This window comes from Stegostoma tigrinum, chromosome 1, assembly GCF_030684315.1.
Source record: "Stegostoma tigrinum isolate sSteTig4 chromosome 1, sSteTig4.hap1, whole genome shotgun sequence".
Taxonomy (NCBI): Eukaryota; Metazoa; Chordata; class Chondrichthyes; order Orectolobiformes; family Stegostomatidae; genus Stegostoma; species Stegostoma tigrinum.
This window is the reverse complement of record NC_081354.1, coordinates 158,661,016-158,678,339: the sequence shown is the minus strand read 5'-3', so window position 1 is coordinate 158,678,339 and position 17,324 is coordinate 158,661,016. Positions and strand designations below refer to the sequence as shown.

General features: G+C 42.9%; 1 protein-coding gene across 2 annotated transcripts in view; it reads right to left on the bottom strand.

The window, feature by feature from the left end:
- myo5b (myosin VB) overlaps positions 1-17,324 on the bottom strand; it is a 270,346-nt gene that overhangs the window by 41,296 nt on the left and 211,726 nt on the right. For both annotated transcript variants that reach the window (XM_048526919.2, XM_048526929.2), the window contains exons 26-29: positions 13,026-13,160; positions 12,369-12,431; positions 1,950-2,189; positions 218-315 (exon numbers count right to left, since the gene is read on the bottom strand). In XM_048526919.2, coding sequence (XP_048382876.2) covers positions 218-315; positions 1,950-2,189; positions 12,369-12,431; positions 13,026-13,160 — 536 coding nt within the window. The remainder of the gene's footprint in view (positions 1-217; positions 316-1,949; positions 2,190-12,368; positions 12,432-13,025; positions 13,161-17,324) is intronic.

The window sequence follows — 17,324 nt, the reverse complement described above, 5'->3', positions numbered from 1 at the left end:
AGAGAGTGAATATCATTCCACAAGCCTCTGCTCCATTCACACTGTAATAAAAAGGGTTAACACGCAGTATGATTTGGTTGTCAGATTTCTGTGGAGAGATAACCTACAAATTATTCCAGCCTGTTCCTGTTGTGATAAGAGAATACTTGCGGAAAGTTGATATGAAATCACAACGGAGACTGGGAGAAACAATATAGATTGATCCACACCCACCTACCTATTGGTTTCACATATACCATTGTAAGCCTCAATGACATCATCTTTCTCAGTGTTTTCATCACTTCTTTTCCACTCATACTTCTCAGTCAAATTAGCCTGCAAAAAAAGGGAAAGAAATTACATATTTGGCATGACCAAGCTTGCTGGAATGTCCTCACTGAGCAGAAATGTGGGCTTCTTTTGGAATATATGTGAAAGCACTGACAAAGTTGACCAGATTCATGTAGGCTATAATTGGCAAAACACTGTGGGCAGGATTTTCCTGCCAGTTTTAAGACCCCAGTCTGGTTATTATGGGGATTAGAAAAGTACACGTGATGGGAAACACAGTCATGTACGTGATTTTCTCCAAAGCAGCCACAGCGGAATGTTGCCATCCAAAGGCACCAAAGCTGGCAGGCTAACAGAAGTCCCTCTAGCTTAAAGCAGCAATAAGATCTGGAGAAAGTGGTGTCATGGCAATGTCATGGTACTAGTAATGAGATTTGATGACACGCACTGTCACAATGGGGTGGGAGGGCGGCAGTGCTGAGAAATTTGCAGGATATAACTTGTATTTGATATTTGATGAGCTCTGTGAGGTGTTCAATCATAGTTTGTCTGTTATATATAATTACTTCAGGTTAATTCTGGTTGATAAAATGTAGATTGCATATATATTGTAGATCACATCACTATTCTAGCTTTGTACAGTCAAGTTCATCATCGTTTGTTCAAAACCATGGAATCTAACGGCTTCTCTTAAGTATATGGAATTTACATTTTGTCCATTTAAAGATAAGTTTTGTCCCTAGCCAGACTATACTACTAATTTGGCAGTCTGGTATAGGATCACAACAAAAGATAGAACTGAAGAAGGATCCTGACCCGAAACATCAGCTTTCCTGTTCCTCTGATGCTGCCCGGCCTGCTGAGTTCCTCCAGCTCCACACTGTTATCTCTGACTCCAGCATTTGCAGTTCTTGCTGTTTTAAAATATTGAACTCCCAGATTGGCTATGTATATTGAAGTTAACATTGACTAGAAGAAGGAGGCGTGTGACAATTGTAAGGTTCACACCTTTGAGACTCAGACAGGCTACATAAAATGGAGAGGATTTTTTTTCTTAAGTGCAATAAGAGGGGAATGAAATATGAGAATAGACTAATCATGAATATAAACTCGTTAAAGGCAGAGAGCAAGTGATCGGGAAATGTTTGCACAAGAATTATTCAAGGTGGCAGAACAAGCTGAGAAATTTGTTAAAAGCATGTTGGATCTTTGGACTTACTAACAGAAGAATAGAATACAAAAACAGTCACCTTAATCCTTTAAAACAGTATTTGTTAGATCTCAGCTAGAGTATTCAGTTCAATTGCTAGGAAGAAAAAAAACTTTAGAAATGATGCAGAAGAGATTTATTGAACTGGTACGAAGGACTTCAGTAATATGGAGAAACTTAAGCAGGTTTGTAAACAGGTTAAAAAGAGATCTGATAGAAGTTTTAACATGGAAAATTATTCACAATTGCAGAAGCTTAGATAACTAAGAAAAAAGAGATTTCAAGTGGTTGGTAAAAGAAATCGGGGTGACAGGGTTTTTTTTGTTATTCAGTGAGTTGTTGTGATCCAGAGCACGTATAACTTCTGGTGCTGTGTTAGACGTGATTTTGTAAAGTGTGAAATGTGTAAATGGGGAACAGGTCAAAAGAATGAAGAAAAGAGAAGCTGTATTAATACCAAGTACATTACCATGCTTCCCACCACTTCCTTCTGACGAGCAGCATCAACAATTTGAGTTCTGAGCAAGAGAACTTCCTCCTTGCGCACCTCCAGCTCCTCATTGGCCACCCTCAGCTGATTTAGCAGCACACTGTATGCATTATCTACATCATTCGTTGAATTCTCCCCGGTTGCCTTGTCTGCAATGGCTTTTCTTAGCTCATTAAGTTCATTTTTCAGCTTCTTATTTTCAGATTCTAGCTCTTGTCGCTGTGTAAGGAATTGGAAAATGTCAGCAAACAATAAATTAATTCAAGTAGACTGTCTACAATGTTAAATGTTGAAACTAGGGAAATTGAAGACTTCAAAACTGAGGATGATAGCCTTCATTTAAGTTATTAAGGGCTTTGGAAGCAGGTAGATAAAGTTGAGCGATTTGGATTAACCACGATCTTTTTCAATGATTTACTCCCATTGCATAACTCACACCCTTTCAATGATTTCTTCCACTGCATTTCAGACTTGAAGGGGATGAAAGCGGCAATTATTCTTATTCCTGCTAGAAAATGCTTGTTGATGGTTCAGATTAGCTATGGTACCATCCATGATACAAAGCTGGCACCAGACTCTTTGTGAAGATTTGATGCTGAGGCAAGAAACCAAGGTGTCAGCACATGAAGCCACACCCAAAAGTTGCAAGATAATAAAATGTGAGGCTGGATGAACACAGCAGGCCAAGCAGCATCTCAGGAGCACAAAAGCTGACGTTTCGGGCCTAGACCCTTCATCAGAGAGGGGGATGGGGAGAGGGAACTGGAATAAATAGGGAGAGGGGGAGAGGCGGACCGAAGATGGAGAGTAAAGAAGATAGGTGGAGAGAGTATAGGTGGGGAGGTAGGGAGGGGATAGGTCAGTCCAGGGAAGACGGACAGGTCAAGAAGGTGGGATGAGGTTAGTAGGTAGCTGGGGGTGCAGCTTGGGGTGGGAGGAAGGGATGGGTGAGAGGAAGAACCGGTTAGGGAGGCAGAGACAGGTTGGACTGGTTTTGGGATGCAGTGGGTGGGGGGGGAAGAGCTGGGCTGGTTGTGTGGTGCAGTGGGGGGAGGGGACGAACTAGGCTGGTTTAGGGATGCAGTCTCCTGCGCTGCCACAATGATGCCACCCGAAGGTTGCAGGAACAGCAACTCATATTCCGCCTGGGAACCCTGCAGCCATATGGTATCAATGTGGACTTCACCAGTTTCAAAATCTCCCCTTCCCCTACTGCATCCCTAAACCAGCCTAGTTCGTCCCCTCCCCCCACTGCACCACACAACCAGCCCAGCTCTTCCCCCCCACCCACTGCATCCCAAAACCAGTCCAACCTGTCTCTGCCTCCCTAACCGGTTCTTCCTCTCACCCATCCCTTCCTCCCACCCCAAGCCGCACCCCCAGCTACCTACTAACCTCATCCCACCTCCTTGACCTGTCCGTCTTCCCTGGACCGACCTATCCCCTCCCTACCTCCCCACCTACACTCTCTCCACCTATCTTCTTTACTCTCCATCTTCGGTCCGCCTCCCCCTCTCTCCCTATTTATTCCAGTTCCCTCCCCCCATCCCCCTCTCTGATGAAGGGTCTAGGCCCGAAACGTCAGCTTTTGTGCCCCTGAGATGCTGCTGGGCCTGCTGTGTTCATCCAGCCTCACATTTTATTATCTTGGAATTCTCCAGCATCTGCAGTTCCCATTATCCCCAAAAGTTACATTCTCTTTACTGGAGGAATTAAGTATTAACAAAGACCTTGATATCATCTGAAAAAGTTGGCCTGCAAGGATTTTGTCCAACTTGTAAACACTGAACATATAGGGTTGAGAATAAGTAACTGCTAATATCTGTAAATTCATACAGAAATTCTCATATTTCTCCACTATTTTTCATCTCTCTTCAAAAGAATATAGGCTCCTTCAGTTCTGACCAATTGTTCATCTCTTACTCTTTATAACTGTCATGAATGCCTGTCTCCCCAGCGTGCTTTGGAATTCACTCCCCATTTACATCCTTTGTGCCAATTATTCCTTTGATCAAGCTTTTATTTCTAAAGCAACATCAATGAGTTAACTCTGTTTTCTCTTCCCAGATGTTGCCAGAACTGCTGAAGTTTGCCAGTGATATCTGATTTTGCTTCCAATCTTCAGCATGTGCAGTTCTTTGTTTTATTTGGGTTAATGCTCTGACTATCTCCTCCTTTGTTTCTAACAGTTTCTGGCAGAACAATGACTGTGGCACATCTTGGAATTTCTTCCTGCATTACAGGTGCTGCACAATACGAGTGATCAACCGTAGATCAATACTGATATTTTTAAAACTGCCACACTTCAGAATGAGGATATTCTATCAAAAAAGGAAATGTTCAACGATTTAAGACGTAATGGACAAAGATGCTGCAAACCAACTAAAATCTTGACAGAATGATAAGAAAACTTCTCCTAAATGAGAAAATGAGGTTAATAGCAGAAGAAGAAATGTTAAGAGGAAGCATAAAATAATTAAAATCCTGGGATTCTATGGGAGAGATGAGTAAATTGCAGGGATCCCTAGAATTCTGGGTGAAATTTTCCTGTGGCTTCTGATACTCGATAGGGTGTGGCAGCCAAACATGATCACACATTGGCCAGCTGATTAACCAAAGTGGCACAGGGTGCCAGCACTACCAGTTTGAAGGCAGCCAGACTAGCATTCTATATAAAAGCACAGTTACAGTAACTGTCCCAATGGATGATAGAGCTATTGGTCATCTAATTGTAAAAGATTTGAAACATGGTGTAGAAATCATCTGGGACATGTGTCTGCCACAACAGTTGTGTCAGAATGTTCAATCCAGAAGATATTTGAGAGTAGTCACAGATCATCCCACACTGTAGCATGTTCATACTGACATTCCTAAACTGGTAGAATCATATTGCATGTTCACGTTGACATTCCCAAGTTGGTAGAATCATATTACATGTATTCCATTTCAATGTAGATATTCAGAAAGAATCAATGAACTCCACTGGAAGATGGACAGTGAGAGAGGTGACCATTCGTACATATTTGGATCTGTTCTGCATTCACTGATAGAAAAGTTCAAACTGATGATTGACATATGCAAAATATCACTCCTTAGAACGGAAATACATTATCAAGTTTCATCAGTCTGGCTAGACAGCCAGACTCTGACTTCACAAGCTGTTGTGCTGTATGGGAAGCACCTTCAACAGTCACAACTTGTAGTTCCCTGTCTATTTAGCTGTTGTCGCAGTTCAACCGCAGCTTCTAAATAAACATATCTCAAATTTCTTACAAACAGTCAGCTGCCTCTTTTAAGTAACTGTAGCCCTGAATCCAAAGTCTTTATAGCAGTAGACCCCACACAGTAGGTTCCTGCTTGCCTTGCCCATGCCGGCTTGCACCATTGCAAGAATGCCTGTCATGGTCATCAAATGACACTTTGCTGCTATCTTTGAGGAAATATCAGAGATAGTAGATAGGTAAAAACTTTATCAACTATAGGAAAATGTTTAACAAAACACTTCATGGAAGATTACAAAATAAAGGGTGAGGGGTAAGGAACTAGGGGAAGCATAACAAACTATACTAACAATCAGTCAGAATGCAGGAACTGGTTTAAATCCCATCAGGCCAGTATGCAAGTGACTCTTAACTGCTCTGAGAAATTTTGGATGAGCAATATATGCTCAGGTGGCAATGCCCACATCTCTTAACTGAACTTAAAGAAAAATTTCCATACCTCCATGCTCCATGTGAGGAAAGCCTATTACATCAATACAAAACATCGAGGTGTCGGTGTTGGACTTAGGTGGACAAAGTCAGAGGTCACACGTCATCCCAGGTTATAGTCCAACAGGTTTACTTGAAATTACTTCAAACCCTATCAGGCTATAATCTGGTGTTGTGTGATTTCTGACTTTGATCAATACAAAAGACAAGGCTGAGTGTTTTCAAAGATTTTCAGCCAGAAATGCAAAGTAGATGATCCTTCTCGGCCTCCTCAGTGGTCCTTATCACCACATATGTTTATCTTCAGCCATTTTGATTTACTTGTTCTGGTATCACAACATGGCTCAAGGCATTCAGTTATGCCAAGGCTACGGACAAGATCCTTGTCACAGTTGTGAAGAATTTGGCTACAAAATTAGCTACCTCTCTAGCCAACTGGTCCAAACTAGACAATCTGGCAACCACCTAGAAATGTGGGAAATTGCACAGATATGTCCTTTGCACGAAAAAGCAGGACAAACAAAATGAGACTAATTATCATCCTATTAACCTATTCTTAAGCATCAGCGAAGTGAAGGAAGGCGTAGTCAGCAGTGCCAAACAGTTCTTGTTCAGTAATTGCCTGCTCACTGACACACAGTTTGGTTTTTGCCAAGGCCATGCAACTCCTGATCTTATTACAGCCTCTGTCCAAAGACAAATAAAAGTGCTGAACTCCAGAGGTGAGATGTACCAAAAACAGAAATTTCTGCAAAAACTCAACAGGTCTGGCAGCACATTCAGAAAGCAAGAGCAAAGTTGGGGTTTTGGGTCCAATGACCGTTCAAAATTGGTTTAGCAAGGGAAAGGTTGGTATACATGCTGAAGAAGGGGGGAAAGAATAAACAATTAGTGGAGATGGAGCCCAAGAAAGAGAAAAACAGTTGGGCAAACAAAGCAACAAGTAAAGGACAGTCTGGGAGAACTAATAGCTGCTAATGGGGATTGTTAGTGGCTGACAATACGTTATTAATGAAGGCAGCCCATATGATGACAAGGCCTGGTATGTCAGTGTTGGATTAGGGACATGGAGAAAGCACTCAGGCTTTAAACAAAATTGTTGTGATGCAGAGGTGCCAGTATTAGACAGGGATAGACAAAATCCAAAGTCACACGACACTACATTCTAGTCCAATGGGTTTATTTGAAAGCTCAAACTTTGGAGAGCTGCTCCTTCCTCAGGTGAAGTGACCTAACAAAGAAGCAGTGCTCTGAAAGCTTGTCATTTAAAATAAACCAACTGGACTAGAACCTGGTGTCCTGTGGCTTCAGACTAAAATTGTTGAACTCAATATTGAGACCCAAAGGTGGCAGGGTTCCCAAGTGGAAAAAGAGGTGTTATTCTTCCAGCTTGTGCTGACCTTTGCTGGAGCACTGCAGCAATCCTGAGACAGAGATTTTTGAAAAGGTAACAAAGTAGATTGATAAAGGCAGAGCAGTTGTTGTCTATATTGACTTCAAAATGTTCGACTAGGTTCCACATGGTAGATTGATTAGTAAAGTTAGATCACATGAGATCCGGGGGAGCCAGCCAATTGGGTACAAAATTGGCTCGAAGGTAGGAGACAGAGGGTGATGGTAGAGGATTGCTTTTCAGAATGGAGATCTCTGACCAACGGTGGGCCACAAGGATAGGTGCTGGAACCACTGCTTCTTATCATTTATGTAAATGATTTAAACGTGATTGTTGGAGGTATGGTTAGTCAGTTTGCAGATGACGCCGAAATTGGTGGTGTAATGGGCAATAAAGAAGAATTCAGAGTACAACAGGGCCTTGATCAGACAGGCCAATGAGTCAAGGAGTGGCAGATGGAGTATAATTTAGATATATGTGAAGTGTTGCCTTTTGGTAAGGCTAACCATAGTAAGATTTAGTCAACAGTAGGGCTCTGGGGAGTTTTGATGAACAAAGAGACCCAGGGATGCAGGTGCATAGTTCCTTGAAAGTCACAGATAGACAAGGATAGCAAAGGCTATCCTTTGGTATGCTGACCTTCATTAGTCAGAACACTGAGTATAGGAGTTGGGACATCATGTTGCAGCTGTACAGGATATTGGTGAAGTCACTTTTAGAACACCGCATACAATCTGGTTGCCCTTCTATAGGAAAGTTGTTGTTTAAAGTTTACAGGATACCGAAAAGATTTAAAGACTTTGCCAGGATTGGAGGGTTTGAGTTATAGGAGAGACTCATTATGCTTTTCCTATCATAATGTCAGAGGCTGAGAGGTGACCTTATTGACATTTATAAAATCATGGATAGGGCGAATAGCCAAGGTCTTTTTCCTAGGATGGGGGAAGTCCAAAACTAGACAGCATAGATTGAAGGTAAGAGAGGAAAGATTCAAAAAGGACTTGAGGAGTAGCTTTTGCTACTTTTGAGGGTGGTGTGCGCATGGAATGAGTTGCCAGAGGAATTGGTGGTATAGTTACAACATTTAAAAGGCAACCAGATCAGTATATGAATAGGAAGGGTTTGGGGGATATGGGCCAAATGCTGGTAAATAGGATTAGGTGAGATTAGGATAACTGGTCAACTCGGACGAATTAGATCAAAGGATCTGTTTCTGGGCTGTGTGACTCTACAATAGCTAGGGAATGCAGTAGTGTGTTGAATTGTCAACTGGAAGCTCAGGGTCATTTTTGCAGACAGACGTAGATGTTCGGCAAAGAAGTCGTTCATTCTGTGTTTCATCTCAGAAACATTCAAGGTAGGAGTTGTTTGGCCTTTTCAGCCTGCTCTGCTTTTCTTCATGATCATGACTGATCGTCTAACTCGAGCCTAATCCTGCTTTCTCCCCAAAATCTTTGATCCCATTTGCCCCAAGTGCTATATCTGGTCGCCTCTTGAACACATTCAATGTTTTGGCATCAGGTACTTCCTGTAGTAATGGCTTCCACAGGCTCACCACTCTTTGGGTGAAGAAATGCCTTATCTCCATCGTAAATCATCTACCCAAATCCTCAGACTGTGTCCCTTGGCTCTGGACACAATCACCAGCAGGAACATCCTCCCTGCATCTACCCTGTTTAGTCCAGTTGGAATCTTATAAGTCTCTACAAGATTCCCCCTCATTCATCTGAACTCCAGCAAAAACAATCTTAATCTAGTCAATCTCTCCTCATATGTCAGACCCGCCATCCTCTGAATCAGCCTGGTAAACCTTCGCTGCACTCCCGAGAGCAAGAGTATCCTTCCTCAGAAAAGGAGACTAAAACGCCGCACAATATTCTAAGCGTAGCTTCACTAAGGCCCTGGAGAACTGCAACAACTCATCCCTGCTCCTGTACCCAAAACCTCTCGCAGTGAAGGAGAACATACCATTTGCCTTCTTTACCACCTGCTGCACTTGCATGCTTGCTTTCAGTGACTGGTGCACAAGGACACCCCACATCCCACTGCACACTCCCCACTCCCAATTTACAGCCATTCAGGTAGTAATCTGCCACCTTGTTTTTGCTTCCAAAGTGAATAATCTCACCTTTATCCAAATTATACAGCATCTGCCATTGATTTGCCCACTCAGGTTATGGTGAAGAATCTCTGCATCCTCATTACAGTTCACCCTCCCAACTTGGTATCATCTGCAAATTTGGAGATGTTACATTTTGTACCCCTTATCCAAATCATTAATATATATTGTGAATAGCTGGGCCCAGCACCGATCCCTGTGGCACCCCACTAGTTACTGCCTGCCAATTTGAAAAGGACCCATTAATTTCTACTCTTTGTTTCATCCCTGCAATCAGTTTTCTCTCCATCTCAATACACTTCCCCTGATCCCATGCACTTTAATCTTGCACAATAATCTCATGTCAAACACTTTCTCAAAGTCCAAATATACCACATTGACTGGCTCCCTGGTCAACTCTGATAGTTACATCTTCATAGAATTTCATCAGCTTTGTCAAGCATGCTTTCCCTTCACAAATCTGTGCTGAATCTGTCTGATCCTGCCACTGCCTTCTAAATGCTCTGCTGTAAAGTCCTTGATAAGGGGTTCAAGAATTTTCCCCACTACTGAAAGTAGGCTTATGGTCTATAATTCCGTCTTTTTCTCTGTGCATCCCTTTCTGAATATTGTAGTGACATTAGCCACATACTAATCTGCAGGGGCTGTTCCAGAGTCTACAGAATCCTGGAAGATGGCAAACAATGCATCCACTATTTCTACAGCCACTTCCTTAAATACTCTGGGGTGTAGATTATCAGGCCCCGGGGACTTATCCACCTTCACTCCAATCAATGTTCCCAGCACCATTTCTCTACTAATATTGATCTCCCTCAATTCTTCACTCTCACCAAACCTTGCATTCTGCAAGATTTCTAGTATCTGGTTTGTGTCCTCCTTTGTGAAAGCAGAACCAATGTATTTAGTTGCTCAGCCATTTCTTTGTCCCCTATTATACATTTCCCCGCTTTTGTCTATAGGGGACCTCACGCATAACTATAGCGGTCTAGAGTGAAGTGCTGGTAAATTGCTGCTTAACAAATAAAGTGTGTCTGGGCCTTGGGTAGTGAAGAGGAAGGAAGTACATGGTCAGGTGTTAAACCTCTGTGATTGCACGGAAAGGTGCCATGGGGTGTTAGGTGGTGTTGAGAGTGGAGGAGTGGACCAAGATGTCCCAGAGGGAATGGACCCTATATAAGGTTGACAAGGGAGGGGAGGGGAATATGTAGTGGCATCCTACTGAAAGTGACAGAAATAGCAGCTAATGATCCTTTGAATGTGGATATGGAGAGATGGGAGTGGAGGATGAGGGGTGATCACAACACCATTGTGGGTAGGAAGAGAAGGGTTAAAGGCCAAAGTGTAGGAGATGAGGAATCATTGGTTGAGGAAGAAGGTAGACATTTCAGAGAACTCCTGATCTACATTGGCATCATCAGAACAGACAGTTCATAAACTTCTCCAATTCTGGATTAAAAAAGGAAAGCAGCATCGATGTTGTCATCAACGTACTGGAGAAAGAGTGGTGGGTATGCGGGGGCCAGAGTAAGAACGGAACAAGGAATGTTCCACATACTCCACAAAGAGACGGGCATAACTGGGGCCATGCAAGTACCCTTTAACCTGAAGGAAGTGGCCGGAGCTAAAGGAGAAGTTGTTCAAAGTGAGGATGAACTCAGCCAGGAGGGTGGGATGGATGAGGCTTTCTCTTTCCACAGATGCCACCAGACCAGCTTTTTCCAGCAATTTCTATTTTTGTTTCTGATCTGTAGCATCCAGAGTTCTTTGGGGTTTTTTGTGGTTTTGGCTACAAAGGGCAGGCTTTGAGGCTGGGAAGTCAATGGTAACTCATGGTGACTCCCCAAAGCCTGTTACCATTTACAAGACACAAGTCAGGATTGCAGAGGAAAATTCTGCACTCGCCTGCACAGGTCCAGCTCCAAAAACATTCAAGAAACCCAGCACCATCCAGGAGACTTGTTTGACACCCCATGCACTCTCAAGCTCCCTCCACCACCGATGCAGAATGTCAACAGTTTGTACCATCTGCAAGATGCACTGCAGTAACTCACCATGGCTTGATTGACAGTATCTTCCACACCCGCAAACTCTAAGACCTAGAAGGACAAGGGCAGCGGATGCATAAGAACACCACCATCTACAAATTCCTCTCCACACTGTCCTGCTTGGAACTGCATCCCTGTCAGTGGGATAAAATCCAGGATCATGCAACCTAATAGCATCATGGGGCGGGTCCCTACTGCCATTGGCCACAGCAGTTCAAATTAACAGTTCACCACCACATTGAGGGCAATTAGAGATGAGCAACAAATCATGGCCTTTAGTGACTCTTCCCATAGAGTCAATGATACCCATATCCTGCGATTGAATGTAAAATAAAAGCAGCAAGTGGTGGAATTTAAATTCAATAAATTAATAAACATGGAAATCAAAGTCTGTCTCAGTGAGTTTGAAACTAGCATCAACTTTCTTGAAAGAGATATCTGGTCACTATGTCTATTAGCGAAGGAAATCTACCATTCCGGCACATGACTCAGGACCCAGATGTGTGTTTGATTCTTAACGGTCCTCAGAAACATAAAAAAATTTCTCCCATACAGACTGCAGTGATTCAAGGCAGTTGTTCACCACTACATTCCAAGAACAATCAGGGACAGGCAATAAATGCTGGCCTTCCAGCAATGCCCATATCCCACTGTAGAATTAAAAAATGGGGAGCTTTTCAGAGTGGTTAAAGTAGGTTCTCTCAGGGTTTAGTTCCAATTACTGTCTACCAATAATTTGGATACAGATTAGGAAGTAATGTTGCTCACATCTGCAGATGATACCCAAATATATTTAATCACTTAGAAGATCAAAAGAATCTGGAAAAGAATATCAATTAAATGGGAAACGTGGAGTGCTGAAATTTTCAATTTTCCAAAAAGTGGAGAAATATATGCATATTATATCAGTCTCCAACAGGAAATTAATTTTTCCTTTAATTTTATTGCATTAAAATACAACCTATATTACACCTTCAAAAACGAATCATCGGGTTAAGTCAACCCAGAGAGAAAAAAAAAGTGTGTCCCTGGATCTTTCACATGTGAATTTTGTTGGTTCTCACTCGGAGTAGGAAACATACATTCAACAGCTTACTCTATAATCAATGTCCTAATTGGTTCACCTCATACCTTTAAACTGTTGTAAGCCAAATCTGCTGCTTGCTCATTCGCCGGGATGTTGTTGTGTTCCTTCTGAGCAGACAAACAAATACAATGTTACTGTCATACACCAACAGCATGGAAAGTAAAACTTGAAAAAAAAACACCATCTTGAGACTTAAAATGTTCATCCTAAATTTTCTCTTGAAAATACTGACTTATTTTAGGGTAATAATAGACAGAACCAAGTTTCCAGTACCTCAGTCCATCCAAGAGGCATTTTTTTAAAAAAAAAATATGACCTTAGGCCAGAACATGGGCAAGTTATTTGATGATGAATAGACAACGCAGCTACATGATCTTTGCAATATCTACTGTCCACACACATTAGGGGACAGTCACTGTCTCCTAGAGTGCACCACACACCCCAAGGAGATCAAAGTTAATTAGTCTCTCTACTGCTTTCCAACTCACATGGTACTGAAATTAGACTAGGTATTAAATGTAAGATTTCCTTCCACAGTAACATTGTAATTACCTAAACAGCCAAATAAATCTCAACCTTTTTCAGGGCAGAAACACCAAATGATTAATTAAAAATTAATAGGTGCATAATTTTAAAAAATTGCATTTTCAAGTGAGATCACACACAAATGGTTTCTCAGAATTAATTTATTACTGCACCACCTTTTCTGCTTCTGCTGCTTCTTTTCGCTCAATTTCTGCACGCAGCAACTTTCTTTCCTGCTCTAGTTCCCGCACTCGTTTCTGTAGTTTCAAGAATATAGTCATATCCATGGCAGCGTTCTCCAAGCCAGCTTCCTGTGAACAAAGAAACACCTAAAATACACCAAACCAGACAACTTTTCATTAAAGACTAATTGCCTCAATTGCTCACAAGAACTGAGGGGCAACTTTCTCAGAGGGTGGTGCATGTATGGAACAAGCTGCCAGAGGAAGTGCAGGAAGCTGGTTCGATGTTGTGGCCATTTCGGAGACATGGATAGAGCAGGGTCAGGAATGGATATTGCAGGTTCCAGGGTTTACATCTTTCATTAAGGTCAGGGAAGGTGGTAAAAGAGGGGGAGGTGTGGCTTTGTTGGTCAAGGACAGTATAACGGCGGCTAAAAGAACCTTTGAGGACTCGTCTACTGAGGTGGTATGGGCTGAGGTTGCCGAGGAAGGTTTGTCGACTGAGTCAGTATGGGTGCAAGTTAGGAACAGCAAGGGAGCAGCCACCTCACTGGGGGTTTTCTACAGACCCCCAAATAGCAGTAGGGAGATCGAAGAACTCATTGGCCGGCAGATTGTTGAAAAGTGCAAACGTAGCAGGGTTGTTGTTATGGGTGACTTCAACTTTCCCAATATTGATTGGAACCTCCTTAGTGCAGATGGTTTGGATGGAGCCATTTTTGTCAGGTGTGTTCAGGAGCGTTTCCTTACTCAGTATGTGGACAGGCCGACGAGGAGGGAGGCCATTTGGATTTGGTGCTCGGCAATGAGCCAGGACAGGTGTCAGATCTCTTGGCGACAGTGGCCACAACAGCCTCACATTTACCATAGCCATGGAAAGGGAAAGGAGCAGTTACCAGGGGAAGATATTTAACTGGGGTAAAGGAAACTATGATGCCATCAGACAGGAGTTGGGAAGTACAGATTGGGAGCAATTGTTCCACAGAAAGGGCACAGCAGACATGTGGAGGCTGTTTAAGGAGCAGTTGTTGCGAGTGATGTATAAATTTGTTCCTCTGAGACAGGTAAGAAGGGGTAAGATTAAGGAGCCTTGGATGACAGGTACAGAGGCACTTCTTGTCAAAGAAAAAGGCAGCGTACGTACGGTGGAGGAAGCAAGGGTCTAGCACAGCTTTAGAGGATTACAGGCTTGCTCGGAAGGAGCTCAAAAGTGGACTGAGGGCGGCCAGGAGAGGGCACGAAAAAGGCTTGGCAGGAAGGATTAGGGAGAACCCGAAGGCATTTTAATCATACGTGAGGAATAAGAGAATGATCAGGGAGAAGGTAGGGCCGATCAGGGATAGCGTAGGGAACTTGTGCTTGGAGCCTGAGCAGATAGGGGAAGCCCTAAATGAGTTTTTTACTTCGGTTTTCACTAAAGAAAGGGACCTTGTTGTGAATGAGAACTTTGAGGAGCAGGAAAACAGGCTTGAACAGATCAAGATCAAGATTGAGCAAGTTGATGTGCTGGAAATTTTGGCAAACATTAAGATGGATAAGTCCCCTGGGCCAGACCAGATTTATCCTAGGTTACTCCGGGAAGCGAGAAAGGGGGTTGCTAAGCCGCTGGTGAAGATCTTTGCTTCCTCACCCTCCACAGGAGTCGTACTGGAAGATTAGAGGGAGGCAAATGTTGTTCCTCTTTTCAAGAAAGGGAATAGGGAAATCCCTGGAAATTACAGACCAGTCAGTCTTAGGTCTGTGGTCAGCAAGGTTTTGGAAAGAATTCTGAGGGACAGGATTTATGACTATTTGGTAAAGCATAGCCTGATTAAAGGGAGTCAGCATGGCTTTGAGGGGGGCAGGTCATGCCTTACAAATCTTATTGAGTTCTTTGAGGAAGTCACGAGACAGGTTGATGAGGGTCGAGCAGTGGATGTGGTGTACATGGACTTCAGCAAGGCATTTGATAAGGTTCCCCATGGCAGGCTCATTCAGAAAGTCAGGAGGTATGGGATACAGGGTGATTTGGCTGTCTGGATTCAGAATTGGTTGGCTGACAGGAGGCAGAGAGTGGTTGTAGATGGTAAGTATTCTGCCTGGAGGTCAGTGCTGAGTGGTGTCCCGCAGGGCTCTGTTCTTGGGCCTCTGCTCTTTGTAGTTTTTATAAATGACTTGGATGAGGAGGTTGAGGGGTGGGTTAGTATGTTTGCTGATGACAAAAGTTGGAGGTGCCATTGATAGTATCGAAGGCTATTGTAGGCTTCAGTGACACATTGACAGAATGCAGAGCTGGGCTGAGAAATGGCAGATGGAGTTCAACCTGGATAAATGCGAAGTGATGCATTTTGGAAGGTCGAACTTAAATGCTGAATATAGGGTTAAAGGCAGGATTCTTGGCAGTGTGGAGGAACAGCGGGATCTTGGTGTTCAAGTGCATAGCTCCCTCAAAGTTGCCACCCAGGTGGATAAGGTTGTTAAGAAAGCATATGGTGTTTTGGCTTTCATTAACAGGGGAATCGAGTTTAGGAGCCGCGAGGTTATGCTGCAGCTCTACAAAACCCTGGTGAGACCACACTTGGAATATTGTGTCCAGTTCTGGTCGCCCTATTATAGGAAAGACGTGGAGGCTTTGGAGAGGGTGCAAAGGAGGTTTACCAGGATGCTGCCTGGACTGGAGGGCTTGGCTTACGAGGAGAGGTTGACTGAGCTCAGACTTTTCTCTCTGGAGAGAAGGAGGAAGAGAGGTGACCTGATCAAGGTGTACAAGGTAATGAGAGGCATGGATAGAGTCGATAGCCAGAGACTTTTCCCCAGGGAGGGATTGACTGCCACGAGGGGTCATAGTTTTAAGGTGTTAGGAGGAAGGTATAGAGGAGACGTCAGAGGGAGGTTCTTCACCCAGAGAGTTGTGCGTGCATGGAATAGTTTGCCAGGTGTAGACGTGGAAGCAGAGTCATTAGTGACATTTAAGCGACTGCTGGACATGCACATGGACAGCAGTGAATTGAGGGGAATGTTGGTTAGGTTATTTTATTTTTGGATTAGGAAGATTCCACGGCACAACATCGTGGGCCGTAGGGCCTGTACTGTGCTGTACTTTTCTATGTTCTATGTTCTAAAAGGCACCCAGATGGGTACATGAATAGGAAGGGGTTAAGATATGGGCCAAATACAGGCAAACGGGGCTAGATCAGCTCAGGATATCTGGTTGGCGTGAACAAGTTGGACCAAAGAGTCTGTTTCATTGCTGTAAACTATGACTTGTTATTAAGTATATTAATACATTACAAGAACCGGACATTACACTAAGGTAATTGCACAACACACAATTATGCATTTCTGCCTTTGGTGTCATACACTCATGCAGTTTATTATGAAGACTAGATCTTTTACTGTATTTTTGAATCTGTTACTGAAATTGAAAAATTACTTTTAAAAAAGGGAGGATTTATGAAGGATTGCTACATTTTTTAAAAAGTCAACCAGCCTGACAATCATTTTAAATACTGTTTACACAGCTGTTTGTTCAAGCTGTAGCAGAAGCCTAGTTTTCAAACGGCTGGAGCCAAGGGGTGTGAACAAATAAAACTTTGGATGACAACAAGTGATTGACTTGTGGACTACTAACTAGTTACTAAAGACAGTCTCTGCCTGCCAAAAACTGTGAGATAGACTCCTAGGTAGTTGATCAGCTCAGGATTGTGAATGCTTTTCGAGAACCAAGTGGATCTCTGCAAAATTCTGATCAGCACGTGAATTCTGGTGGGGTGGATGTGGGGATTGGCAGTGGTGGCTATTAACAGGGTTAGATTTTAACTAGTGCACTTATACATGTCCATGGTTCAGTATTGTTTATCAGTAGTTAGAATTGATTTATTTGAAAGGAATAATAATTGTTTGGTACGGAAACCTGGTTCATGCTTTTTGTCCACCATGTCCAAAGGACATACAGATTCGAGGACTCTGTGTAATTTTTAAAAATTCTTCAACCTGTGTAATGACTGTGGGAAAAGCAGGGTTTGATTTCCAGAGCTCTCCCCAGTGAAGCCTAACACACTTCATTGTTATCAGCTGTAGTCAGCTTGGGCTGAGTCTTGTTTATCCATTTCTTTCATTAAAAAACAGTCCTCTGAAGCAATAGGTAATACTTTTCATAAATTAAATTCTGAATCAAGTGACATTCCAGAACAACTGCCCCAATCACAGTTCAGAGATAATTTGATGAATGCTAAGATCTAGACGTATCCAACGCACACTCTGCTCCAGTGTGAGAAACAAAGGGAAGGTGGAGACAGGCAACCAGAGATTTCT